This window comes from Salvia splendens, chromosome 22 (genome assembly GCF_004379255.2).
Source record: "Salvia splendens isolate huo1 chromosome 22, SspV2, whole genome shotgun sequence".
NCBI classification, from domain to species: Eukaryota; Viridiplantae; Streptophyta; class Magnoliopsida; order Lamiales; family Lamiaceae; genus Salvia; species Salvia splendens.
Window position 1 is genome coordinate 4,982,936 of NC_056053.1, and position 26,498 is coordinate 5,009,433.

General features: G+C 38.6%; 3 protein-coding genes across 5 annotated transcripts; 2 read left to right on the top strand and 1 right to left on the bottom strand.

Annotated features, from left to right (window-relative positions):
* The first annotated feature begins 912 nt into the window (after positions 1-912).
* Positions 913-4,953, top strand: LOC121787209. Its single transcript, XM_042185886.1, has 12 exons — positions 913-1,044; positions 1,517-1,756; positions 2,002-2,211; positions 2,362-2,442; positions 2,620-2,706; positions 2,851-2,946; positions 3,049-3,102; positions 3,204-3,434; positions 3,506-4,074; positions 4,164-4,212; positions 4,298-4,337; positions 4,609-4,953. The coding sequence occupies exons 2-12, from the start codon at positions 1,520-1,522 to the stop codon at positions 4,755-4,757; spliced, it is 1,803 nt and encodes a 600-aa protein (XP_042041820.1). The 5' UTR covers positions 913-1,044; positions 1,517-1,519; the 3' UTR covers positions 4,758-4,953.
* An 85-nt stretch (positions 4,954-5,038) lies between these two features.
* LOC121787210 (protein-tyrosine-phosphatase IBR5-like) lies at positions 5,039-8,165 on the bottom strand. Its single transcript, XM_042185887.1, has 5 exons — positions 7,747-8,165; positions 6,425-6,524; positions 6,018-6,075; positions 5,771-5,877; positions 5,039-5,571 (listed from the first exon to the last, which is right to left on the bottom strand). The coding sequence occupies exons 1-5, from the start codon at positions 7,981-7,983 to the stop codon at positions 5,261-5,263; spliced, it is 813 nt and encodes a 270-aa protein (XP_042041821.1). The 5' UTR covers positions 7,984-8,165; the 3' UTR covers positions 5,039-5,260.
* A 2,616-nt stretch (positions 8,166-10,781) lies between these two features.
* On the top strand, positions 10,782-20,606 carry LOC121786021 (histone acetyltransferase HAC1-like). 3 transcript variants are annotated; one of them, XM_042184529.1, is made up of 17 exons: positions 10,782-10,978; positions 11,743-12,088; positions 12,509-12,620; positions 12,815-13,127; positions 13,204-13,722; positions 13,879-15,704; positions 16,070-16,366; positions 16,456-16,734; positions 17,155-17,283; positions 17,639-17,839; positions 17,935-18,077; positions 18,174-18,486; positions 18,625-18,764; positions 19,006-19,084; positions 19,194-19,583; positions 19,787-20,004; positions 20,084-20,606. In XM_042184529.1, the coding sequence occupies exons 2-17, from the start codon at positions 11,895-11,897 to the stop codon at positions 20,193-20,195; spliced, it is 5,265 nt and encodes a 1,754-aa protein (XP_042040463.1). In that variant the 5' UTR covers positions 10,782-10,978; positions 11,743-11,894; the 3' UTR covers positions 20,196-20,606. The 3 variants fall into 3 exon arrangements, with proteins under 3 accessions (XP_042040463.1, XP_042040462.1, XP_042040464.1); XM_042184528.1 differs by having other exon boundaries at positions 11,768-12,088; XM_042184530.1 differs by having other exon boundaries at positions 11,768-12,088; positions 12,815-13,106.
* Positions 20,607-26,498: the final 5,892 nt, after the last annotated feature.

Genomic DNA, 26,498 nt, shown 5'->3' on the forward strand with positions numbered 1-26,498 from the left:
TTGCGTTGTATTCTACGGTGACCTTATCCCAAAAAGCCTTGCGGGCTTGTTGATTCCCGAGGATGGGATCGTTCGGCGTACTGATCCAAGCGTCGAACAGAGCCATCGTCTCCACTTGTGTGTATGGATGACGGTCGTCGTCCTCTCCGTCCTCCATCGCCTCCAGAGTGTGTTCATCCGGAATATCCTCTCTAATTTGGGATAATCCCTGCGTTTGCGAGCTCCTCGGACCCAAGGGAGTACGATAGTATGCATCAACTGGAAAAGATGGTGTTTGGTACGCCGGCGTCGCCAAGCCTTGGGTGCTCGGTGACGAACCGGAACCGGAAGCACCTAAAACATTGTACATGCCCCCCAGTCGACAAACGCGTTTAAGTCGTAGCCGCCGCCCTCGCCGCCGGAGTTTCCGTCACCGGACATTTTTGCAGAAATTGGAGAGGAAAGAGAGATGGTGTTTGTGAGAGTGTAGTGTTTGTGTGTGGAAAAAATGGTGGGAGAATTAAGTTATTTATAGATGAATTTGGAAAAAAGAAAAAATTCAAAAAAAATAAAAAAAAACGGTAAAAAAGGAAGAAAAAAATGGTAAAATTTTTTATTTTTTATTTTTCATTCAGATTTTTTTTAAAAAAATAATTAAAAATAGTAAAAAATCGACGCTCACTCGCGTGCCGGGGAGTGGGCGTCACGCCACGCACCAGAGCTCGCCACGTGGCGCTGGTGCGTGGCGGGCTGTCCCGCGTCCCGCCCCTCCCCCATGAGCTAAGCGACGAGACGCCGCTGCGGATGCTCAAGTAAAATATTGTGTTAAAAAATGTTTTAAAGTAAACGTAATACTCTTACAATTTTTTACGGAGCGTTCAATACGTCAGCAGATACGTAACTATGCGCCAACCGCTTATGTTAGCAGTTTCTCTGCCGGTCAATCTAAATTACGCCACCCGCTTCCCCCGGCGACGTGTATATATAACAAGTTCATTCATAATTTTAGCTAAATTCATTTTCGCTGTCTTGAGAAAGAAGACATCTTCAAACACCAGAATTCAGGTAAATTATCTCGAATTTCCTTCTTCTTTTATAGCATCTTTTTCTAAATTATTGTATTGTCGTGTGAAAAAGTGATCTAGAAGTTTCCGTCGAATTGTGCTGTGCTAAATACAATTTTAGTCGGGGAAATTCTTTCCTCTTCAGCTGAAATTCCGCTCAATTTAAAGTTTGGAGAGTCTTATCGCCTATATCGAGCAATCAATTGATTGATTTTTTTCATTTTCATCAAGTTGTAATATGAGATTTTAATGAACTGTGAATTTCGACTGGTTTCTGTTGATTGGATGCAAATAAGTAGATATATTCATGAATTAATAGCGAGTTAAAATTTGTCAGATTGATTTATCCCAATAGATAGCTGTGAATTTAGCATTTGTTGAATCTATTGTGGATATTGAGAGTTTTAGGGTGTTTGGTGGTAGTAACACAAATCCTGAGCATTTTCTCCTTTCAATTCGATTTATATGACCAGAATATGGAGAAGCACCAGGATTTGCAAAGCTTCTCAGTTGTTTGGAGGGGACAAAATTTTGTTGTTGAGATGAATCAAGGTGCCACTCTTAAGGAGTTTGGTGATAAGCTGCGAGAGCTCACTCATGTCGAGGCTGATACTCTAAGGCTGCTCGTTCCGGTTGAGAAAAATTCAAAGCTGCTGTATCCTTTTTCTGATGAACATTCTCGGATGAGCTTGGAAACGGCGTCAATTCTTAAGGTGCAGAGACCACTCTTTAGCTTGTTTTGTTTAACAATGTTCCCTGGGATTGGAATGGCAATGGTTCTTACTTTTCGAAGTGTTGAAGGAAACATAAATGTTAATGCAGTCCCATTAGCTGTTAATACGGTTTTTGTCAATTTTATTGCGTCTTTTTTCGTATCCATAAGTATATATAATTGCTCGACTTTTTCCTGAACCAGTCTTTGAATTATCGCCAACGGCTCCTCTACCTTATGTTTCAGGGAAAAGCTATTAGAATGATGGGAGTACCCAAAGGTGAGGTTGATGAAGTCTTACAAAAGGCAAAGGTAGACCTGAGGATAGCTGGGTTTGATGAAGAAGAAAAAAGATTGAAGCAAAGAATTTCCCGGAGATCATATAACTCACCCAAACTTCCTCAAGGAAATTATATCTTTTGTGACTTTCGAACACTTAGCCTTCCTGGAATAGTGGTATGTTTTGCAGTACTCAATATTCATGTCTGCTAATCAGCTTTGAACTTTTCTAATTTACGTGGAGAGCCATGTTTTAGGTAGTAAATGATGTGTTAACTAGGATTTGAAATCTATATTAGCTAACTGATGTTTTCTGAATGATTGCAGTTGAACCCTCCTGCATCGAAGGCACTAGAACTGCTGCATAAGCTTGCTTCAGATCCGGGAATTGTTGCAATTATGAATAAGGTACCTTACATGTAGCTTTACTGCTGGCATATACTATATAATCTATATGGCCAACCCCATATAGTGGGATAACAGATTTGTATTTCTTGTTTCATACTCTTTTCCACCCTCTCTTTTTATAACTTAGAAATTATCTTAGTTGTGATGAAATCTTTTTGAAATTTTCTCCTTTTAAAGCATCGTTGGCGGGTGGGAATTTTGACTGAGATGGCACCTGAAGGTTATGTTGGAATCAGTCCTCAGTGCATCCTTGGTTTCAACAAGGTAACGTTTGTCATTAGAGGTTGATTTATTCTTTTGTGGCTGCTTAAAATTCTGCTCCCCTCAGCCATCCTCGAACTTCATGTATCACGAATCAATTGACAGTTGACCATGTCTTTTTGGAACTCTCTGTGTGTGAATTCGTAGAATCATGGAGAAGAGATCTCACTCAGACTTCGAACTGATGACCTCAAGGGTTTCAGGAAATATGAAAAAATTAAGAAGACTCTTTTGCATGAGCTAGTACGTTCTCATTTTCTATAGACGTCTTCTTCATTGCGTTCCTCTTTGTTCTACAGCTACTACTTACAAAAAGCTAATTATTTGACATGTGTATTCTTTTAGGCACATATGGTGTTTTCCGAGCATGATTCAAATTTCCTTGCTCTGGATTCACAGGTATGGAGACAATAGATTTTGCTTTTCTTCAATCCCTATTGCATACCGATTCTTGCATACAGTGCTTGAACGGCTCATTTGATGCATGTCTGGTGCAACAGCTTAACAAAGAAGCTATTACTCTTGATTGGACTAAATCAAGGGGTCACACTCTTACTGGAGGTATCCCTTCCGAACAGTATGACGAGGAGTTTGACCCCGACAGTAATGTAGTTTCATCACACAAGCTTGGAGGCCGAGTTTCTGTTCTTCCTACTGCTCGTGCTGCTTCAGCGAATGCAGCTTTTGCTCGTTTGGCTGACACATCCACTCCTCTTTCAGGGTCATCTGTGGTATGTGACGACACCCTAGATATTGATTGTCAAATAAAGAAAGAGATCTCAGCTAACAGATGGTTTTGCAGGTACCTGATCCTAATATCAATGACATTCCAAATGAGTCTAAACCTAATCCAGATGGCTGTGATGGAGATGACAGTATGCAACTTGAGCCTTACACGGGATCAGGACAAGACCACTTTGAGACTGCCCGAGATGAACAATCTAATCCCAATGATTCCAGGACTAGTCCCACTGAATCCAGCCTTGATGGAGATTTTGACAAAAGGCTCGCCATACTAGAACCTGAGCTTGATAGTGCAGAAGCAGACCCAAATCAACCAAGAGATCAAAACACCGAGCCTCTTCAAATGGACTTGACTTCAGAGTTACCAAATCATGTTAGTGGAACTCCTGGTGAAGAATGTCCAAGCAATTCTCATCCAGACGAGATGCAAACAGAGCCTGATTCCGGTGGGTTGACAATAAAGAGCCACAGCACTGAACCTGATCTTGATGATCCGGAGTTGCGGATGATTCAAGACCCTGTTACTGAGTTTTGTGATCGTCTGCAAAGCGCTGTGCAGTCATTGAGAAAAGAAGCTATGCCCTCGGTAACGGAAAGGGTTCTACAAACTTTAATCAAGATAGTCAGGTATGCTTAGTTTATCTTAACATCAACCTTTTTTTATGTAATCAGACATTGAAAAAGGAATGAGGGATGTTCTCTTTCATTGCTTGCAGTAACGCAATGGAATACCCAAATGATGTGAAGTTCAGAAAACTCAGAAAGGTATGTTACCTGCAGTTAGTCTACTAGATCCTACACCTGTTTCTAAACTCTTCGTTTTTTGAATATTTCCGATAAAATTTTGCAGGCTAATACATTAATCCAAAGAAATATTGTTACTTACAAAGGTATGATTTTACCTATAATCCCTGTCGACTTCTATTCTCCATCTTCTTGTATTAAGATAGACAAAGATAATATATAGGTTAAACTATCAATCGCTTTTGATGGGTTGATTAATTTTGAACTCTTTTGATCATCTTATCACACAAACTAAGCACTCCTTTAGTGGATTAAGTTTGTAAAGGGGAATTCAAGATAATCAAATTACTACAGTAGATTCTCCTTTCTATGTCAAATTAAAAGTGCCGTATTCATAGTAGATTATCTGCCCTGCAGCTGCTGTGGAAATACTCAAACTTATCGGCTTCCATGAACAAGCCATTGTTGTTGAATCAGGGAACACCGAACCTTATTTTGTGCTCCAAAGAAACGATCCAGGCTTGTTGTGGCTTGCCAAATCATCCCTCGAGACATGCATTTTGTAGCTGCAGGAACGGGGTTCATCGTCCATGTATACACAAACTGAGAATGGCTTGGTGTTGCAGGATTTGTTGTTTGTAATATTTACATTTTTACAACTGTAATAACATCACCATTCAAGTGGTGTGCAAGAGTCATTTGTGTATAATATGATAGTACTATTTAACTGAATTCGAATAAAATGTAAACATTCATTTCGTACGCGATAACTGTGCAGGTAAATCTTCATTTTCAGATATTGCTAATTCATTGGCTGATCAGTCATATCTGTAACAGGACCAATATATGAATTTAGAAAAGTATCGTATTTTATTAAATAAAACAAAAAACAAATAAAATTCAACACCAAGGAATTCTCATCTATATCGATTTTCACGAGAGACAGACGGGTGGCTAGGTTCCAATGAGTTCATCAATAGCTAGAGTGCTGAAAATCATCACTTCACCATCCCACCTTCGCTATAAAACCCTACTTCTCAAGAGCAACGTGTGATTTCAACCCAACCAGTCAAGAACCATCCATGGAAATGTCGTTGACAGCAGGGATATTGGCGGTGCTGGTTGTGACACCAGAGTTATGTGGTGTGGCTTCTGGAGTTAGGCCTGCTCCAAAGGTGAATTCTTGAGGGGGCACGTTGAGCGAGGGACAGGCGAAAACCGAAGCACTGCTAGTGTTAGTGAAAACTGGAGCTGCTGCTGGGGCTAATGGTGTATCATTTGGCCTTGAAACGCCAAAGCTTAAAGAAGACATGCCCACAGCACTATCTTGTATTGAGTGAAACAGTTTCTGCTCGAATTCCTGGAGTTGTTGGTGCACAGCTGCATTTAATCAAAGCTTGAACGTGTTAGATGAAACGAGGTTGCCTGGATCAACATCATATATTCGATATTTCTTGGAGAACCGTAGCTTTTCTTATCCAATTATTCGATATTAATCTTTAATTTTGATAAAATAAAATTTATATATTGGAGATGATTGAAGCTAATACAATCTCATCAAGAAAGGTGTGACCAAAACCTGGATGTAGTTCGACCGAAGGCCTGCGTTCTTTCACCCATTGATAGCTCTGTGAGAGTTTCCAGCCTTTGCTTTTCATCAAGAAAGCCATTACTATGGCAGGAGACCTGCCAAAGATATTATATGTCACGTTGATAGGAATCTTGACTATGATCTCCACTTAAAATCCTATAAACTGCAAGAACAATTGATATATGCATGAGGAAATTAAGGCGAAATAGCCTCGTTATTGCGATGATAAGTTCACCTGCTTTTACCAGTCATGCAGTGCACAAGAACCCGAGCCCTCTCTTGTTGGCATTGCTCTGCATAAACATGTTTCTGTGATGAATCAATCAAATTATAGAATGTATACAAATGCTATGGAGCAATGGCAGATGCGGAAAAAAAAAGCAGATTGTGCAAAATTTGTAGCTTTAGAGAGTTAAATCATATGGATCAAAACAAGAAGTGAATTACGAGGGCAGAACGAGGGATAAGAAACAGAAAAGGCATATTTTGCTTAAGAGACAACAAGATTGCAGAATATGGAAACTCATAATAGGAATTCACAACCTTGATTCTGCACAGCGACAAACATCAAATAACTTGAGATGCCCTGTGTTTCTTATGATCCATTCGAGCAGATCATTGCTCTTAGCCAGGTAAACTTACCCAGAAACTGAATTGCATCTTCAAATGGCAGTTTTTTATCATACTGTAGACAGTGATAGGTAAAAGTGTTCCTGTACAAATTCTGACAAGCAGGGACAGTCTGCACCACAGAAAATAGTATCTTCAAAAATAATGAACAGCACATTTTTACCATATGATCGAATATCACACAGAAAATGTATGTTAAAAGTTCAGCATATTGAAAATACTAGCTGAATTGAGACAATCAAATTCAAGCAACTAGAAAGAAACAGACTGTTGTCTTTGGCGGTAATAATGAAAAACTACTTATAATGTTGAAAACTGTGTACGAAATAACCCATGCTTTTATGGAAAAACTGACTTGCTCATCATGTCATCTCCAATCATAAGAGTGGAAAGTACTTAATAGAGTAATTACATTGTTAAGAGTAAAGACTAAAGAGGCGAGGGGGCTGGAAGGACTAGTAAGAACAGAAAGTGGATGTAAAACGGAATGTAATGAACTGAAACAAATATTAATAAACAATCCTCCTCTTACAAGGCCTTACCGTAATTACCATCCTTAAATTAAACTCAAGATTCAACATCCCTCTCAAACCTAAAGGGACTTATATTTATAAGATTAGGACCCTCAAAAGGCTAATAAAATAAAGATAGACTTATAGCGTCTATCATTTGAAGATAAGACTTCTAACAATTGAAGACAGATTTCTACACTTCTAGCTTTCCACCTCTTGATGCGTTCATAGGTGTCCTAAATAGTCCCAGATCGAGATACTTGCGAATCCAACACGTTTTATTGAGTATCCTCCCAATGACAATGGACAATCAATAAAGAGTTATATCCTGTGTAATACATACTCATTAACATCAATCATCCACTTGTCTATCAGTTTCACAACTATAAGAGGAATGGATCAGACGAGCTACCAATCAATCTCTAGCTTAATTATAGACAAAGTAGAGCTTCCACTCCACCCTAGTGAGGTAAAACCCTCACTCCCAACTTCATTATGATAAGCATCACAAGAAAACAACATATTCACCATTCCTACTCCACAAACACAGAGTACACAACAATAACAATACTTTCTCACAATTCTTTCCATGAAATTTTGAAATTCAAGACAGTCGATGAACTAGGAGATTCAATTATCATGACTCCAAAAAAATCCTAATTCAACCAAAACAATTAGTTTCATCTGCAGATTCAATTACACAACACAAAATCGAGTGCAAAAATCCAATCGGAATCAGAAACCTAATTAAATCAACCATCAACAACGAGCAAAAATCAAATTCCAGAATTGAGAATCGGTGATCGATTAAAATCAGCTCACATTAAGAATACATGAGATGCCCTGGGACTTGAGAAGCTCGCTGCGGGCAGCATTGTCGAAGCTACCTAAATAGAGGAACTCGGATAGGATCTCGGAGGGGAAGGCGCTGACGTGCGCGGCGGATTTGTCGGCGCCGGCGGGCATACGGTGGCCGCAGATGCCGCAGACCTCGCCCTCCTCGAACTTGTGGTAGTGGCCGCAAATCGCGCAGGGATTTTCTCTCTCCCTCTTCCTCATAGTCCCAACTGCTGCTGACCGAATGCAACCGTCACTGGATTGAATGATTGATTTCGAGATTTATTGGATTGTCGATTTTGAGATTTGGAGGGGTGAATTAGATTGATCTTCTCTAGAAATAGCGGTTGATTCAGGAGAACTGAATATTCTCCAACAGTGATGAAGTAACGGGGTTTGTTTGAATCCAAAAGGAGTTTGTTTAAATAGCAATTTTAAGAGATAGAGACAAACTAAATAAATGCAGTGAAATATTAAAAAAAACTTATACATTAAATAATTATTGAAAAAACCATGTAATGATAAAAAAAATGATCAATTTATTAACTCCATAATAATAATGAGATGAATGAAATTACTTATTATACATTCATGGATTCAACGGTAAAATAGTTAGTCGGGGTACGTCAAACGTGTTAAGATCCTTGAAACGTGATTTTCCTACTGTTGAACTAAAAAAATGTAAATCTAATTTTTCATACATTAATTTTGAATTTCACTCTTAATATGTTACAACTATGATGATAGAATCACAGTGATGCCATCCATGATAACTGTACTAGAATACTATGATAAAATGTCAGTAATTTTATTCTTATACATAGATTTTGCCGCCAACACGACAAAACTAATTAAATACTATGATAACTAAAGTTCTAAGTCCAAATGACTCCCATATTTTAGCTTGATGATAAACTTAAAATAGTAAGTTGATGTTTGTATGCATTAAATTTAATTTGTTAATCATGCCAAACTATAATAAAAAATCTATAACATGATCACATTGATTATGTAATTAGTGAAGGGGTTGGCAGCGGTAGCATTAAATTGATCACATAATAATTCTGATCTATTTAGCAGATTATTTAGATAAATTCTATTCGCGCGATTATCTCATGTACCTAAAACATGCTTTCTACGGATTAGCCAATTTACCTTAAGGATTCTTCAAAGAATCGAAGATAGCTAGCGCCTTCTTCACATGAAGATCTTGAGTATTAAACCACGGATCTTCTGACTGGTTCCAGACTGTAGGCTTATATCAGTGTGAGTTGATCTCACCAGAATACTATGACTTAAATAAAGAAGACATAAATTCTATCTCACGGAGGTGAGCTGAAGGAGAAATTTTCGTCCCCTATAGGTATTAGGAGAGGGACGAATTTTTGTGCAATAATTAATTGTCTTTTCTGTCTTCTTTATTCTCCTATTTATATTAAGTCATATATTGGGCTCAGTCAGATATCTATGGAAGGTTTTGGATATGGTCTCCCCCAATTAGCTTTTTACTAATTAAATTGAACCCACAATTTAATACAAGATTATATTGGAATATTACGAGCAGTCACTACAGAAGTAATATTGCACTGCCCATCCAAATCCGAAATTATAAGTAATTCGAGTTTCCATTTGTTTGTCGTTCATTTCTAGCGCTTAAGATAGAAATGTCCATTAATTAATTAGTGTCTGCTATGAACTTAATTAATTAACGTCTTATTAATTCCAAGAGTGGACTTAGCAAGAAACACTTATTTATTATTCATAGAGTAATCAAACTCCAACTAGCTAAGTTCCGAATAATAAAGCCTTGTTTCGAGCTCCTCTTGAGGACGTTATCAAACGAGACTCATCTCGCGCACGATTCAATATAATAGCAATCCTAGCACCACTAAATATTAATCACCACTACCCAATATACCAGGATTATTGGGTTGCGAAAAATCTGCACCATTTGGTAAGTCAAAGTAGTGCATAATCAATATCGTATGCCGTACATTGATTAAGAAATAAATAATTTATCAAGACATCGTCTTTCAGTAGATAGCATAAAGACTTGTCTCGCCGTTAGATCCAATTTAGTGCTCTACCACACCAATGTCATCTTATTTCAGTAAGGCTTAAAAATATGCGGACTGACATTGCAACCTTTCACGATAGGTAGTCTAGGCCTATTTGGGTTATAAAAATTCTTATTTTTCTTTGTTTAGAACTGACCGTGTTACCTTAAAGTGGACGATGCCCACAAGCGGTCTACTAAAACAAAGACTTAGACTTTGTTAAGTTACTTATACATTTAAACGTGCAATAAACATTCATTAAATGTAAAACATAACAACATTATTACAAAAATAATCTGTTGCATCCATTGGAAAATAAAATAAAGAGTTTTACAGTATTCAATCACTTGAAAGGTGATTTCTAATATACAAACTCTAACAATTAGTATGGTTTTTGATAGGCATGCCTTTGACAATAGAAATCATATTTTTAAAATCGTATTGTGTGATATTGTTCAAGCGATTTCTAATATACAAACTCTAACAATTGGTATGGTCTTTGATAGGCATGCCTTTGACAATAGAAATCATATTTTTAAAATCGTATTGTGTGATATTCATACTTTAACAATGGGGATTTCATATTATTAATAGATGTGTATTTAGATTTATTTTATTAAACAAATATTAGATACTATGCCAAACAAATATTAGATACTATGCCCAAAGTAAAGTTGATATCTTTACATAGAAATAGTAAATTTCAGAATTTTAGATAGTATCCACAAAATAAAGTTGATATCTTTATACAAAAATAGTAAGGAGATGTCTACAAATAAAATAACACCATTTTACAACACTACATGATTAAACCCAATTTATCGGACAAAGTTGACACAGACACCTTATAAATAGGGACTAACTCAATATACCACGAAAGTAATGGGGTCAATTAGAAAATAATTATTTTAATATTGGGACTAATTGATGAAATTGTAGAAATTGCAGTCCACAAAAGAAACAATTAACGAAAATGCCCATCGCCTAAATCACCCCTTTTCCTCCCTAAATCAACCGCGACAACGAACGACGCCGTTCAACCCACTCGGCGCCGCCATTTTCAGCTGGCCATTGAATTGCTTGTTTGCGTAATTGATTGCTTGCCTCAGCCTCTGCTTATTGCGATTGCGTTTTTGCTCGCCGTCATTCATTTTCAGTGGGTGAGTTGATTTTTGACAATTTGTTGGATTAATCTGTCAATTGATATTGTTTTCGATCAAACTTGATGCTCGAATTCGAATTCCCCCAAATCTGATTAAGCCCTAGCTGGATGTCGTGCTTAGCTCTGCCGGCTGTATGCGATCTATTTGATACTGGGAATTTGATTGGGATGCTTCATTTGACTGTTTTTATGATGTTATGCATGTGATCAGGGTTTCTTTATTAGCAATTTGATTTAGTTGTGGCTTGATGTTAGTCAAGCAGTTGATATTAATCTTGTTTAATGTCTATGTTATGCTTAAGATTGCCTCCCGCATGTATCTATCAGTTGAAGATTGAGTTTTTATTACGTTGGGAGTTAGTTCCTTCAGGCTTTTCACTTGTGCCACCACCAAGATGCATCACATTTACTTAAAGGAATAATCGTTGAAACGAAAATAGCATCGTTGCCAAACTATTTGGGAAAGACCATTGCTCTGATGCACTGCTTATATAACTTCATGTACTGGGATGCTTCTATCTTAACTTTTGTTTGAAGTGTTAATTTCCTAGTTGATGTTCTAAATAGTGTGGCCCTTGAAACTATGTGAATTAAATGCTGCATAGCAACTTCAGGACTCAAGATTAAGTTTGTGATTTGCTACAAAAGCACAGGAATAGCTCCTTGCATGCAATGGGATTGCATCATGTCTGCATGCTGAACTTTTGTTATAGTAATTTTTTGAAATTTCAGCTGATAGCTTGATACCCTTTCTTTTTGAAGTTCTCTTGTCGGTTTCATTTTACAGGAACTCTGGTCAGATTGGATTCTGTCGTTCTGTGGAACTTTGACTATTCATAGCTGCAGGTCTCCAACTAGTTATTAATGGTTTCTATATGGAACTCTGACTACATATATGCTGAGCCAAATAAACCATGAACATGCAAACGCACCATTCTGGGCAGTTTCCAGGGCAGGTACCGAACCAAGCTGGTACCATGTTGCCTGGGCTACCACAGCAAAATGGCAATCCTATGCCCAACCAGTTTCAGAATCAGAGTATGCACCGTGGTATTCAGAATACAGATCCTGAATATGTGAAAATACGCAGATATATGCAAGAAAAGATGTAAGAATTTCATTATTTTATCTATTATTGAAATACTTCCATGTTTTACGATTGCTACAGGGAACTAGTTTTGCTTTCTCAATGTCAGGTTGCATGATTTTTTGTGTTTTAGAAATAGGATATATGTAAAGCTACTTCTTGGAAATGTGTTTTTAAGAATGCAGTATCTAAATTCTAGGTAGTCGATCACATTCTCTTGATTTTTGACATTAGATGAGCTATCAGATACATGTAGACATCCAAAACACGGCATTCTAAAAATATTAACCTGATAAACTTCTGCACTTGCTAACTTGTCATGGAAGACAAGCTTCTTGGAAAGCTTCCATGTTTTGCATGAATTAAGCTCCATATATCTCTTTGTATACTTGCTGCTTTACTTTCCCTGAGACACTAAGTTGATGCTTTGCTCTTTTGCAGATGGGAATTTCTTATGCAGCGGCGTCAACAATCACATGAGGTGTCCCGTAAGAAGATGATCGATTTAGTTAAACGCTTAGAAGAGGCTTTGTTTAAGAGTGCCACGACAACGGTGTGTTGCAAGCTATTCTTCTTTAATGACATTATTCTTATACTGCACCATTTTTTCTGATAATATATCCCTTCTGATTTGAACAGAATAACTTTTGTGAATAAAATTTTGTTTCTTGTGAAAAAATATGTGTAAAAGTGATTTCAGGTGTATCTAAGTAGAACTAAGATTCATTTTCCTGCGGATTGTGTCAGGATGAGTACTTGAACCTAGCAACTTTGGAAAGCCGTCTCCATATTCTGATCAAACGACTGCCTATGAGTAATCACAGCCAGCAGTTCTCTCATACTAATTCGTCTCCTTCTATTGGTACAATGATTCCAACTCCTGGATTGCAACAAAGTGGAAGTTCTAACATAAAGGGGACTCAGTCTGTAGATAGCTCACCTATGGTTAACAGTAACTCCAATACGGTTGGACCAAACGGTGTCAATTCTGGGAACTACATGATGCATGGAAATGGGTCTTCTAGCCATGTTCGTGGCGGTACTTTTAGTTCATCTGATGGTACTTTTTGTATTCTGATCTAGGCATTAGTCTTGACTTGACCATCAACTTTTATCTCACACGTTATTTCTTTTAGGAGCTCTGTCTGGTGGATATCAACAGTCATCTTCTGCTTTCTCTGTCAATTCTGGGGGAAATAGCATGGTGACATCCATGGGTTCTCAGAGGATGGCCAGTCAAATGATGCCTACTCCTGGATTCAATAACTCCAACACGAGCGAAGTGAATAGCAACGCTAATAACCAGTCGTTCATGAATATGGAGTCATCCAATAATGTTGGCACATTTCAAGCTGGTGAATCTTCTATGCTATCGCAGCCTATGCAGCAAAAGCAGCGCAGTATTGGTCAAAACAGTCGTATCCTACATAATATTGGGGGCCACATGGGTGGTGGAATCAGATCTACACTGCAGCAGAAGTCTTATGGGTTATCAAATGGGCCCTTAAATGGAGGGCTGGGCATGATGGGTAACAATATGTCCATGATGAATGGTTCTGGAACAACGGAGGGCTACTTATCAGGGACAGTGTATGGAAACTCCAACAAGCACATGCATCAAAATTTTGACCAACAGCAGCAACCAGTAATGCAGGGTATGGATTTCTCTCTAGTCTCTTCAGACTTCTCTTTTTCTTTTGTGTGCATGTGATATGTTGTGAAATACAGAACAATAGTGTTTAATACTAAGAAACTTTATCTCAATTGAGCTCTTAGGTTTTGTTCTCACTGCAAGGTATTTTGTGTGATAGGTGATGGACATGGAATTAGTGCTTCTGAGGCCTCAGGGTCGGGAAACTTGTATTCATCAGTTGGATCTATGATAAATAATCAGAGCTTGAATGGTGTATCCATCCAGTCAATGCCAAAGACAAACTCTCCTATGATGATTAATAGTCAGTCGCATGTACACTCTGTGCAACAACCATCGACAACAGTGTCTCAGCCAATTGATCAATCAGAGAAAATGAATTTTCAGCCACAGTATTCAATTAGAGAAAATCTTGCGCAACCTCATCAACATCAACAATTACAGCAGCAGTCTCATCAATTTCAGCGCCAGCACCTTGTCCAGAATGAGGTCCAACAAAGGCTAACTCAGAACCAGCTTGCGGTAAAGAATGAACCTTTTACTCAACCTCACCTTTCGACAAATACAGTTTCCGAGGCAAAGCCAGGGCATGGGTCAGAGAATCGTGATGGAAGTATGCACTCACAAGGCTCTGACCCCTTCGATTTCTCTGATATACACAATCAATTCCAACATAACTCTATGGAAGGCCGATCTAGAGGTCAGATGCTGTCCAAACAATCTGGTCCACAGGATATGACTTCGTCACTCAGTCAATCTTCTGATCAGATGCAACAGTTTTTGCTTCCACAGCAGTTTTCTAACTCAGAAAGTGATTTTGGTGGTCCTCCCGGTGGAGTTCAACCAGATGCAGCCTTGCATGGTCAGTGGTATTCCAATTCTCAAGATGCGTCTCATGTATCTGGAAGACTCTCACAGGACCAAAATGTGCAAGATGAGTTCCAGCATAGATTAGTAGTCCAAGATGTAGCTCAATTAAATAATTTATCGTCTGAAGAATCAATAATTGGTCAATCAGATGCTTTTAGATCAGCTGAACCTCCCAGCGCGAGCAACGGTACACGCCAATCCAATAACCTTAATCGTGAACGACAGTTCAAGAACCAACAGCGGTGGCTCTTGTTTTTGCGGCATGCTCGTCGATGTCCTGCTCCAGAAGGAAAATGCCAAGAGTCCAACTGCTTGACAGTTCAAAAGCTATTGAAACATATGGAACATTGCAATGTATTTCAGTGTCCGTATCCACGTTGTTGTGCTACTAGAGTTTTACTCAATCATCATAGACGCTGTCGTGATGTAAGCTGTCCTGTCTGTGTTCCTGTGAAGTGTTATATGCAACAGGCGCAAATGAAGGCACTTGCTCGTGCTGAGATAAATTCCCGGCAGGCTAACTCTGTCAATGCTTCCAGTAAATCATGTGATGCTGCTGAAATTGGTGGAATGTCAATGCCTAAGATGAGCCCTGTGATGCATGAAACTCCCGAAGACATACATCCTTCCATTAAACGCATGAAAATTGAACAAGTCCCGCAGCCTGTAGTCTCTGAAACTGGAACTCCTGCTGCACTGTCTTTTGCAGTAAATAAATCTCCCATTCAGGACGCACCGCATCCTGACCAGTATCATGATCCTCACATTCCTCTGGAGCATGTAAGTACTCGAGTAAAAGTGGAAATTCCTGGAAGTCTTGGACAGTTGAGTTCCAAGAACATCGAAATGAAAGGGGATAACTCAGACGGTAAGTATGTGCAAAAGCCCCCAAAACCTGAAGGGGATACTATTGCATCGAAAAATCCTGTTGGATATGGTACACATGAGATTGTTAAGAGTGAAAAGGAGTTGGAACTACCTAAGATGGAAAATCCACCGCCTGAGAGTACATCCAAGTCCGGGAAGCCAAAAATCAAGGGAGTATCATTGACAGAGTTGTTCACTCCTGAGCAAGTCCGGCAGCATATTGCAGGTCTTAGACGTTGGGTTGGCCAGGTCAGTCTAGCACTCTTCTGTCATGTCTACTTTGCGAGGCCTATAATTGCATTCTTTCTTATTGATAAGATTTCTGCAGACATGCTACATGGATGTCTGTGTCCTTTATATGCCTCTGATTATCATTTACATGTGGAAGCATATTTTTTGTTAATTTATGTGGTTGTTCGCTACCCTTAGTTTCTTCTTTTGTTTCTGTTTGTATTCAACCTTTTAATATGATTTCAATATTTTGGCATTGGAAAAAAGATTGTACAAATATGTGGTGTCTTTAGCTGAACTTGGTACATTTTGCCTTTACATCTTATGAAACTCAACGCTTATTCATCACTGTGCTAAAATACGTTTTCACCTTTTGTTCATAGAGCAAAGCAAAAGCAGAAAAGAACCAGGCAATGGAGCACTCAATGAGTGAAAATTCTTGCCAGTTGTGCGCAGTTGAGAAGCTTGCCTTTGAACCACCCCCTATATATTGTACACCCTGTGGTGCTCGGGTCAAAAGGAATCATATGTATTATACCGTTGGAGCTGGTGATACTCGTCATTTCTTTTGCATTTCATGCTATAATGAGACCCGTGGGGACACAATAGTGGCTGATGGAACTCCTATTCCAAAAGCAAGGATGGAGAAAAAGAAAAATGAGGAGGAAACTGAAGAATGGGTATGTCATATATTCTCGACCACATGTTCTGTTTTGACCATGACTTAGTAAATTTTCCATGTGTTACTGAAATGCACTACTATTTGCAGTGGGTTCAATGTGACAAGTGTGAAGCTTGGCAGCACCAGATTTGTGCATTATTCAATGGTAAAAGAAATGATGGCGGACAAGCTGAATATACTTGTCCAAATTGTTATGTGGAAGAAGTTGAAAGAGGAGAACGTGTGCCATTACCACAGAGTGCTGTTCTAGGAGCAAAAGATTTGCCTAGAACAATTTTGAGTGATCACATGGAGCAGCGATTGTTTGCAAAGCTGAAGCAAGAAAGGCAGGATAGAGCAAGGGCTCAAGGAAAAAGTTATGATGAGGTGATCTGATTTTGCTTATGTTTTTTGCATTTCCGATTCCACTCCTATGGACATGATGAGTTGTTTGCTAATAATGTGTTTATCTCAATATTGAGATTTGTTATAAGTTGGCTGAGATATGTGCATGTGATGCACCTAGTTTGAAACCTCAAATATTCTCCTTTAAGCTTACATGGGTTAACAAATATCTCAAATTTCAATTATGATGTGAGTTTGAACTTGAAGACCAAGTCATTCCAAACCTCCTTTTTGCTCTCTTGAAAACACTACCAATCAGAAGATGTTAAGAGTGTGATGAACTGAATATCAATTTCCTTCAGTGGAAAATAAACTATTTGAAAAATTGAATCTAAATATAAAAATTAATTTTCCAAGTTTTTCGTGATTCCAGTTAATATGTTGTTGTTATTACTTTTCCAGGTCCCAGGAGCAGAATCACTTGTTGTTAGAGTGGTGTCATCAGTGGACAAGAAGTTGGAAGTTAAACCAAGATTTCTTGAAATTTTCCAGGAGGAAAATTATCCAATGGAGTACCCGTATAAGTCTAAGGTGGGATATATACATGTATTTATTGGGAATTACCCAGCACAAGAGTTTCAGTACCTTGTTTAGTTCATCTAGTACATTAGAACGAATCAAAAATTGGCAGAACGTCCAGTTTTGATAATATATCATTATAAAACATTCACCCTGGCATACAAAAGATTGTCATTTTTAATTGAAAGACAACTCTAAAATATGCCAAACTAAACAGGTTACTAGTATTGCTTTGATTTGATGGAATCCTTATATCCTAACTTAGATTAGTTTGCTATTTTGCGTGTACCAAACGAAAGGTAATGTAAACTGGTATTTGATTTGTGTGACATCTGTAATTATTAACACTTCCGTTTCTATGTTCCAGGTTATATTATTATTTCAAAAGATAGAAGGTGTTGAAGTATGCCTGTTTGGCATGTATGTTCAAGAATTTGGATCAGAGTGTCAACAACCCAATCACCGCAGGGTCTACCTTTCTTACTTGGACTCTGTTAAGTATTTCAGGCCAGATGTCAAGGCAGAGAGTGGAGAGGCTCTTCGAACATATGTGTACCATGAAATTCTGGCAAGCTTCTAGATATTCGTTATTTTGCAATCGCTTTTGGCTACAAAGTTGTTGTTTGCATTCAGTTACCAAGTATATTGTCTTCTTTTTTTCAGATTGGATACTTGGATTATTGTAAGAAGCGTGGTTTCACTAGCTGCTATATTTGGGCTTGCCCCCCTTTAAAGGGAGAAGACTACATTTTGTATTGCCATCCAGAAATTCAGAAGACTCCAAAATCTGATAAACTTCGCGAGTGGTAAGTTCGATCCTTTTATGGTTATGAGGAGACTGTAGTCTTGGGTTGTCTGCTCATAGCCTAATACACACCCTTGAATCTTATTTTGGGTTTCAGGTATCTGGCCATGTTGAGGAAAGCTGCAAAGGAAAATATTGTTGTCGAACTTACTAATCTGTATGATCATTTCTTTGTCACCACTGCTGAATGTAGAGCAAAGGTAACTGCAGCTAGGTTGCCATACTTCGATGGGGATTATTGGCCTGGTGCTGCAGAGGACATCATATTCCAATTGCAACAAGATGAGGATGGGAGAAAACAGTATAAAAGGGGACCTTTAAAAAAGACCATTACCAAAAGATCTCTCAAAGCATCTGGCCAAACAGATCTATCTGGCAATGCTTCGAAGGATCTGATGTTAATGCATAAGGTAATGTCAAGTGCTTCTTTTTATCTACAAATGCTATTATTAAAATTTAGCATATATGTATTTTATGTTATTTATTTTTGTTGTTTATGACAACAACTTGTTTCTTCTAGTTCTTCTTTACTAACTTTCTTTCCGCAGCTGGGCGAGACAATACTTACAATGAAGGAAGACTTTATCATGGTTCACTTGCAGCCCGCATGCTCACATTGCTGCATTCTGATGTTCTCGGGAAAAAGTTGGTCTTGCAGACAGTGCAAGAATTTTCAGCTTTGTGACAGGTGAGGAATTTTTGACCTCTGTCTCGCTTTGCCAATCAAGAGTTTAATTACTGCTTGCTGTGAATAATGCTATTTTCCTTGTTAGCCGACACATACTCTGGCTATAATTTTGTTTTGGAATCATCCACGGTGGAAATCTTAATTTTTCAATCTATGGGAGCTAATGGATTTAGGGTACACTAATCATGATGTGAATCAAGCTGGTTAATTCATCGAAGTGAACATATCTTTTTCACTTCAGGTGCTATGATGTGGAAAGAAAGCGTGACGACAGAGAGAGACACCCTATCAATCAGAAGGACAAGCATTCACTATATCCTGTAAGTCCCTAATCGTTACATGGGAGTACGTTTCCTCTTCTGCACTTAGTCTTATTCTGTTTAATTCAGATAATTAAACATTTTGACTGAGCAATTCATGGATCGGCAGGTGGAAATCAACGGCGTTCCAGATGATACTAAAGACAAAGATGAGATTCTTGAGAGTGAATTCTTTGACACCAGACAGGCTTTCCTTAGTCTTTGTCAAGGAAACCATTATCAGTATGATACCCTTCGCCGAGCTAAGCACTCGTCGATGATGGTCCTCTATCACCTCCATAATCCGACTGCTCCAGCTTTTGTGACAACATGTAATGTATGTAACCTTGACATTGAAACCGGGCAAGGTTGGCGCTGCGAGACATGCCCCGAATATGATGTATGCAACGCGTGTTACTCGAAGGATGGGGGAATCAATCATCCTCATGTATTGACAAATCATCCATCTAATGACCGTGATGCACAAAACAAAGAGGCCCGCCAGATGAGAGTGACACAGGTACTCATGCTAGCAATGATAACAACATAAATGAGATGCACTGCTAGATCGGAAATGGTATAACTAAGTGTTATCTAAATGCTGTCAAAATTGCTTGAACAGTTGCAATAAAAAACAAGTGAAGTTGCTTCTCTTTTTATGCTGTGGTTATGTGTTTAGTGCTTTACAGGAAGTAATGTAATCCTTAATGTTTGAACTTGCAGTTGAGAAAAATGCTCGAGCTCTTGGTGCACGCCTCTCAATGCCGTACGCTACACTGCCAATATCCAAACTGTCGCAAGGTGAAGGGACTCTTCCGACACGGTATGAGCTGCAAGGTACGTGCTTCAGGAGGTTGTGTTCTGTGCAAGAAAATGTGGTATCTCCTTCAGCTTCACTCACGGGCATGCAAAGAATCAAAATGCAGCGTGCCACGTTGCAGGTAGAAACTCATGCCTCACTATTCTTTCATTTTCACACATCATCAGAAAACCCACATTCATACTAACATACTTATGCAGAGACTTGAATGAGCACATGAGAAGGTTGCAACAGCAGTCCGATTCTCGACGAAGGGCTGCTGTGATGGAAATGATGAGGCAACGGGCCACAGAGGTCGGTGGCAGTTCTTGATGTCCAACAATGTACATATATTGGCAGCATTTCAAGGGGGAAAAAGCTCTTTCATAGAGGTAATTTGATGTTGATATACCTGTTTTATTTGACTTTACAAGAAGAAGAAATCTGCGTTTCTCACCACATGACCGGCCTGCGTTCTCTGATGACAACGAAGCTCAGTATTTTTTGTTCATAACTTGTCCTGGTAAGGTTGCTAGGGAAGTTTGTAATTTAGGAGAGTTGATAAGTTATTCTTTGATTTTGTTGTACTTTCATCTGTTTTGCTATCATCATTTGATGGCTGAGTGTAACATAGCTGTTTTGATATGTATAAGATTCAGACTTGCAAAGAAACAAGAGAAATTCTCAGTTTTCCACCAATAGTTCATTATATGTATCAATGAATGTATACTGATTTCTTCATCATCCTCCATTTGTGATTGTAGATATATTTATTTTCAGTGTTAATTGTGTGTATGGTTGAGACAGAGTTGGATTTTTCTTGATAATAAGGGGTTAATTATTAGTATAAAAATATTGTAATCACAAACACTTTCTTAGGAATTGCAAAGTGCGCATCACTATCTTACATTAAATTTCTGTTTATTTCAATCTATACCTATATTTTGACTGAATGATGCTGTTTTGGCTATATTTTCATTTAATTTAAATTTCAATTTCCTTAAAAAAGCCTTGTGTTGGAATTGCTGTAATAATAGCCAACACTCTGGAAGTTTTTTTTAGGCAATTAATTAATCCTTGGAGTGCATTTTCTTTAATTTTTTAGAAAGTGTAAAATATGTAAATTCATCATTTTTTAAGAAATAATCACATGTACGGGAGACTATATTCTCTGGATATGATGACTTGTTTTTTCTACTCAGCCAATTTTTTGGAGTATTGTGGAATTTATGTTTATACTTCATCTGTCTGCAATTATTAGTCATATTTTTTTTAGTTTAGTCCGTTCACAAAAATTAGTTACTTTTTATATTTGTGGTAATATAGTTTATCAAATTTTACTCTCGAACATTTTCTCTTTCTCTTATTTATTCACCTTCAATTAAGGCCACTAGCAATATGACCGCAACGAGTAGCCAACATGGTCTGCCGTGGTTCGTGGTGTGGCAACCCAAATTAATTTTTTTCATTTCAATTAAAAAATATTTAAATTTATACTCCACTATTTTAAATATTCTCTTTTTCTATCGGCCGGTCAATGCATGGTGACCAAGGGTGTGGGGAGCTGATTTATTTATTTTTTTTTTTTTAAAATAACTTTTTTGATATCACACATTTCACATCAAATCATCCAACCTCAGTCTTATTCTCTATATCTTTTTTTGTAATTTTTCTGATGCTCAAGGGCGAGTGTTCGAATTTCAGTTCCAATTTTTTCCTAATCTAATCTGATTCGACAAACTAAATTTTCATAAAAATTAAATCTGAATCCAAAAATTGGAAATCCGAACTATAAAAACCGGTTGTAACTAAATTATCCGAAATTGCGTAAAAATATTCTAAAACCAAAAATCCAAAACTCCAAATATTATACTCCCTTCGTTCTGGAGTAATGGAGACGTTTCTTTTCGGCACGCGATTTAAGAAAAATTGTGTTAAATGAGTCTGATAAAGAAAGAATAAAGTAGGAAATGAAAAAGGTTGAGAGATGAAGAGAGAATAAAGTAAGAGAGAGTAAAGTAAGTGAGAAGAAATGTGTTGACTTTACTAAAAAGGGAAAATGACTCAACTATTATGGAACGTATCAAAATGACAAAATGACTTCACTACTATGGAACGAATGAAGTATTATATTACTATATGCATTCTATTTCACATCGGTTATATGAGATATATGTCAAATACACCAAAGTCAAGAATTACCAAAGGAAGAGAAGTAATTAGTGGAAGATGATATGTAATTGATATGAAATTAATATGCAATACATAGTCCTAGAATAGAATGATCTATTACCTAAATTACATTGTAATTCTCCCTTTAAGTAGGGGAAAGAACCGTTGGTTACATAGAACACAATAATACAATAACAATCATCTTCTCCAAACGTTTTTTCTACTCTAAATTACCCTATGAGTCGCCTAACTCTCGATTACCATCGTTATCATGGTATCAGAGCGGGTCGCCGACTGTGGGTCATATTTAACTGACCCAGCAGTATATCTGGGATGAAACCGAAAAAAATGACTGACCCAGCAGTATAACTGGGCTGAAAATTTGGGCCAAGTGGTCCCAACCGATCGAAAAAAATTGGACCGATTGTCCAATCGATTAGAAAAAATAGTCCAACCCCTCCAAGGTTCACCTTGAAGGGTTTGAGGGAGGGTGTTGGCAATTGAAACTAAAAATATAACATATAACTGTCCCACATCGGTGTCAAGAGAAAACTGAAACTAGTATATAAGTCTCATGGGCCCCTCCTCCTATTACCAATTGGTTTTAGGATGGAACCCATGGATTTCTATCAACCCCGCCTTCGATTCCTGAGGTAACCAGTTCAGATTCTGATAACATACCTGTGGACAGTACTAACCTTGATAGGGGAAATAATGAGGAAAGCGGAACCAGTGGAAGTAGTGAAAGGGATCCATACGAGTTGCCCCCAAGGAGAACAAGAGGAGTGCCTCCTCGACGGTACTCACCGGACTGGAGGGGAAGGAAGGCAAAATACGCAGTATCTAATGCTGTGCAAAGTCACCTATCAGAAATGGCCCGGGCCTTCGAGACTGCTCTATATGAGGAAGAAGAGATTCCACAGTCTTTTGAGGAGGCAAGCAAACACAAACACTTGAGAGAAGCTATGAAAAAAGAAATAGATGCTCTAGTCAAGAATGGCACGTGGGAGAAGTGTACGTTGCCAAAAGGAAAGAAGTCAGTTGGATGTCGGTGGATATTCACCATAAAAAGAAGAGCAGATGGTTCAATCGAGAGATACAAGGCGAGACTCGTGGCAAAAGGATACACCTAAGTATATGGAGTGGATTACAAAGAGACTTTCTCCCCAGTGGCTAAAATGGAGACTGTTCGAGCACTACTATCTGTAGCAGCGTGCAAAGACTGGAATCTATACCAGTTTGATGTGACGAACGCCTTCCTACATGGAGAGCTAGAACAAAATAAAGAAGTATACATGGAGGTCCCACCAGGCTTCGCCAGAGAATTTGGAGAAGGAGAAGTCTGTCGACTGCGGAAACCTTGTATGGGTTGAAGCAGTCTCCCCGGGTCTGGTTCGGCCGGTTCTGCCAAGCCATGTTCAAGCACGGATACCAACAAAGCCAGTCGGACCACACACTTTTCACAAAAAGGAGAGACAACAAGGTAACATGTCTGATTATTTATGTTGATGACATGATTATCACTGGAGATGATGTAGAAGAAATCCAGAAGTTGAAGGAAAATTTGTTCAAGGAATTTGCGATGAAAGATTTAGGAGCACTGAAGTACTTCTTAGGGATAGAAGTGTTGAGATCCAAACACGGAATATTCCTAAGGCAGAAAAAGTATGTTCTAGACCTGCTAGTTGAAACTGGTCTCCTCGAATGCAAGCCAGCTGTCACTCCAATGATTCCCAACCATGGTTTGAAGCTAGAAGATGGAGTGGAACTCGCAGATCGAGAAAGGTACCAACGGCTGGTCGGAAAACTCATCTATCTCTCACATACTAGACCCGACATTGCATATGCCGTAGGCATCGTAAGCCAGTTCATGCACAAACCTCAAGCTAATCACATGGAAGCCGCTTTAAGGATAATGCGTTACTTGAAAGGCACTATAGGATATGGAGTGTTCCTAGCAAAACGAGAAGACCTGGAGATGGATGGATACACTGATGCTGACTGGGCAAGTAATCTGGTGGATAGGAAATCTACAGGGGGCTAGTTCACTTTCATAGGGGGAAACTTGGTTACGTGGAGGAGTAAGAAACAAAAAGTGGTGGCTCTATCCAGTGCCGAGGCCGAGTTTCGAGGAATGAAAAGTGGACTCATGGAAATCCTATGGCTAAGAAGGCTACTTACAGAAATTGGCTTCCCACCTACTCGAAAGAGTCAATTGTTTTGTGATAACAAGGCTGCGATTAGCATCTCTGAAAATCCGGTGCAACATGACAGAACAAAGCACGTGGAAGTTGATCGGCACTTCATTAAAGAAAAATTGGAAGGAGGAATTATTGAGTTCCCATTTGTCCATTCGGAAGAGCAACTTGCAGACATACTAACCAAGGCGGTTCACCCGAAAGTCTTTAACGAAGTATTGACCAAGTTAAGCATTGGAGATACCATTGCTCAACTTGAGGGGGAGTGTCAAATACACCAAAGTTAAGAATTACCAAAGGAAGAGAAGTAATTAGTGGAAGATGATATGTAATTGATATGAAATTAATATGCAATACATAGTCCTAGAATAGAATGATCTATTACCTAAATTACATTGTAATTCTCCCTTTAAGTAGGGGAAAGAACCGTTGGTTACATAGAACACAATAATACAATAATACAATAACAATCATCTTCTCCAAACGTTTTTTCTACTCTAAATTACCCTATGAGTCGCCTAACTCTCGATTACCATCGTTAAGAATATAGTCTAGCTTAGTCTATTGTATACTAGTACTATATAAATGTGGGCTATACTGAGCAATGAGACACAACTACTACTTTTCTGTACTATGTCTATACTTTTCCACATGCCTCTATAATTTATTAATCCACACAGAAAATCTAAACTCATTTTTTCTTGATCTAAATAATCTTCCTAAAAGTCAAAATACAATAACATTCATCAACACAAATGCCAAAATCATCCAATATACCAATAGAAAGAAGGTTTCATGATCTCGGCCGGAAACTCCACGAGTCTAGAGGTCCCCGAACAGAACCGGCCGAACCGGCCCGGAACCGTCACCGGCGGTTCCGAACCGAAACCGGAACCGTCGGCGGCGGTTCGAACCGTGACCGGAACCGCCGGTTCAGATTTCATTTTTGGACAAACCGTAACGGCGGTTCGGCGGTTTCCGATAACTTTTCAGGCTATTTCCGACCTACCCCTAGCCTTTTCAGAAACCGGTTCAGAAACCGCTGGTTTTCGTCAGAAACCCGTTGACGAAACCGGTGGTTTCCACAGAAAACCATTTCTACTCACTCATTCTTGTGTTAATAAGAATTTCTCTTCTCAATCTCAATTTCTCTATTCTCCATCCTCATTCTCTCAAGTTGTTTACGTTATTTACGCTCATAATTTACTCACGTTGTTCACGTTATCATATTCACACAATCACACTACTCTCTTTCTCCACTTTCAATTTCCATAAATATCATGTCTTCATCTCGTCGTCGTGGTGATCGGGTCAAGGGAATTGCCCAAGATCAAAGTGATACTCGTCGTCGACGTGCCCCTACTAGAGCACAAGTTGCGGAGGAGGTAGGAAGGCGAGCCGCTCTTCGAGCGCAAGTAAGTTCTAATATGTTTATGTTTTTTGTTAATTCATTTTTATTAAATTCATAATTTCATTTTTTAACATCTATATGTCTATGTGTTTTATTTTTGTGTTAGTATTTTTACTTAGTTGTATAATTTTCGTAGGAGGAAGAAGATCGAAATGCTGCCTTGTTACTTGCCCTCGCCGACGACGACCAACTAGGGGCATTCACATTCGGCTTCGCAATTCGAATACAATGTGAATCTATCATCGGACGGAGACGATGATGGATCGCATCAATTCCCCCCTTCTAGCGCCAGCCAAGTTGGCGAAAATGATGAGGAGGCCGATGCTCCTCCTTCTTCAAGACGACAAAAGAAGAAGATGCCTCCAAAGTTGAAATCCGATATTTTCACCAAACATTACAAGAAGGTCCCGGTGGTAATTTCAAATCCTAATGATCCGACCACTACCGTTGAGACAAATGAGTTCAAAGCATATTGCAACTATTGCGAGAAAGTCTATCCATTTGGAACCGGTGGGGGATATGGTACTCTCCATCGCCATTTGAAGACAAAACACCTCATGGAATATGGGCATACTAAGTCCCAAAGCCAAATAAACTTCCCTGCCGGCTCATCGTCTCAAACAGGTACGCCTCTATTTAAATATGATCCCAAAAATGTTACCGATGCTATGGTAAGATGGGCGGCAATGAAACATTTGCCGTTTAATTTTTTTAATGACAAAAAATATTAAGTTACTATGCAAACTGCATTTAATGTTGCTACAAAAAGAATTCCCCCCTCAACTGCTCAAAGATCTAACAACCGGCAGTTTTTTGATAAAAGAGGGAACATCTTTTTTGGTCCACGAACTATGC

What these genes read in the sequence shown, in the direction of transcription:
- LOC121786021 (XM_042184529.1), top strand. Translation starts at nt 11,895, where the DNA reads ATGAACATGCAAACGCACCATTCTGGGCAGTTTCCAGGGCAGGTACCG. An exon ending in TTAAGAGTGCCACGACAACG is followed by an intron (nt 12,621 to 12,814) that starts GTGTGTTGCAAG and finishes GGATTGTGTCAG; the next exon opens with GATGAGTACTTGAACCTAGC. An exon ending in TCTGATAAACTTCGCGAGTG is followed by an intron (nt 18,078 to 18,173) that starts GTAAGTTCGATC and finishes TTTGGGTTTCAG; the next exon opens with GTATCTGGCCATGTTGAGGA.
- LOC121787210 (XM_042185887.1), bottom strand. Translation starts at nt 7,983, where the DNA reads ATGAGGAAGAGGGAGAGAGAAAATCCCTGCGCGATTTGCGGCCACTAC. An exon ending in GCATCTCATGTATTCTTAAT is followed by an intron (nt 6,525 to 7,746) that starts GTGAGCTGATTT and finishes TCTGTGGTGCAG; the next exon opens with ACTGTCCCTGCTTGTCAGAA. An exon ending in TTCGGTCGAACTACATCCAG is followed by an intron (nt 5,572 to 5,770) that starts GTTTTGGTCACA and finishes GATTAAATGCAG; the next exon opens with CTGTGCACCAACAACTCCAG.
- LOC121787209 (XM_042185886.1), top strand. Translation starts at nt 1,520, where the DNA reads ATGGAGAAGCACCAGGATTTGCAAAGCTTCTCAGTTGTTTGGAGGGGA. An exon ending in AGACTCTTTTGCATGAGCTA is followed by an intron (nt 2,947 to 3,048) that starts GTACGTTCTCAT and finishes GTATTCTTTTAG; the next exon opens with GCACATATGGTGTTTTCCGA. An exon ending in AGTTCAGAAAACTCAGAAAG is followed by an intron (nt 4,213 to 4,297) that starts GTATGTTACCTG and finishes AAAATTTTGCAG; the next exon opens with GCTAATACATTAATCCAAAG.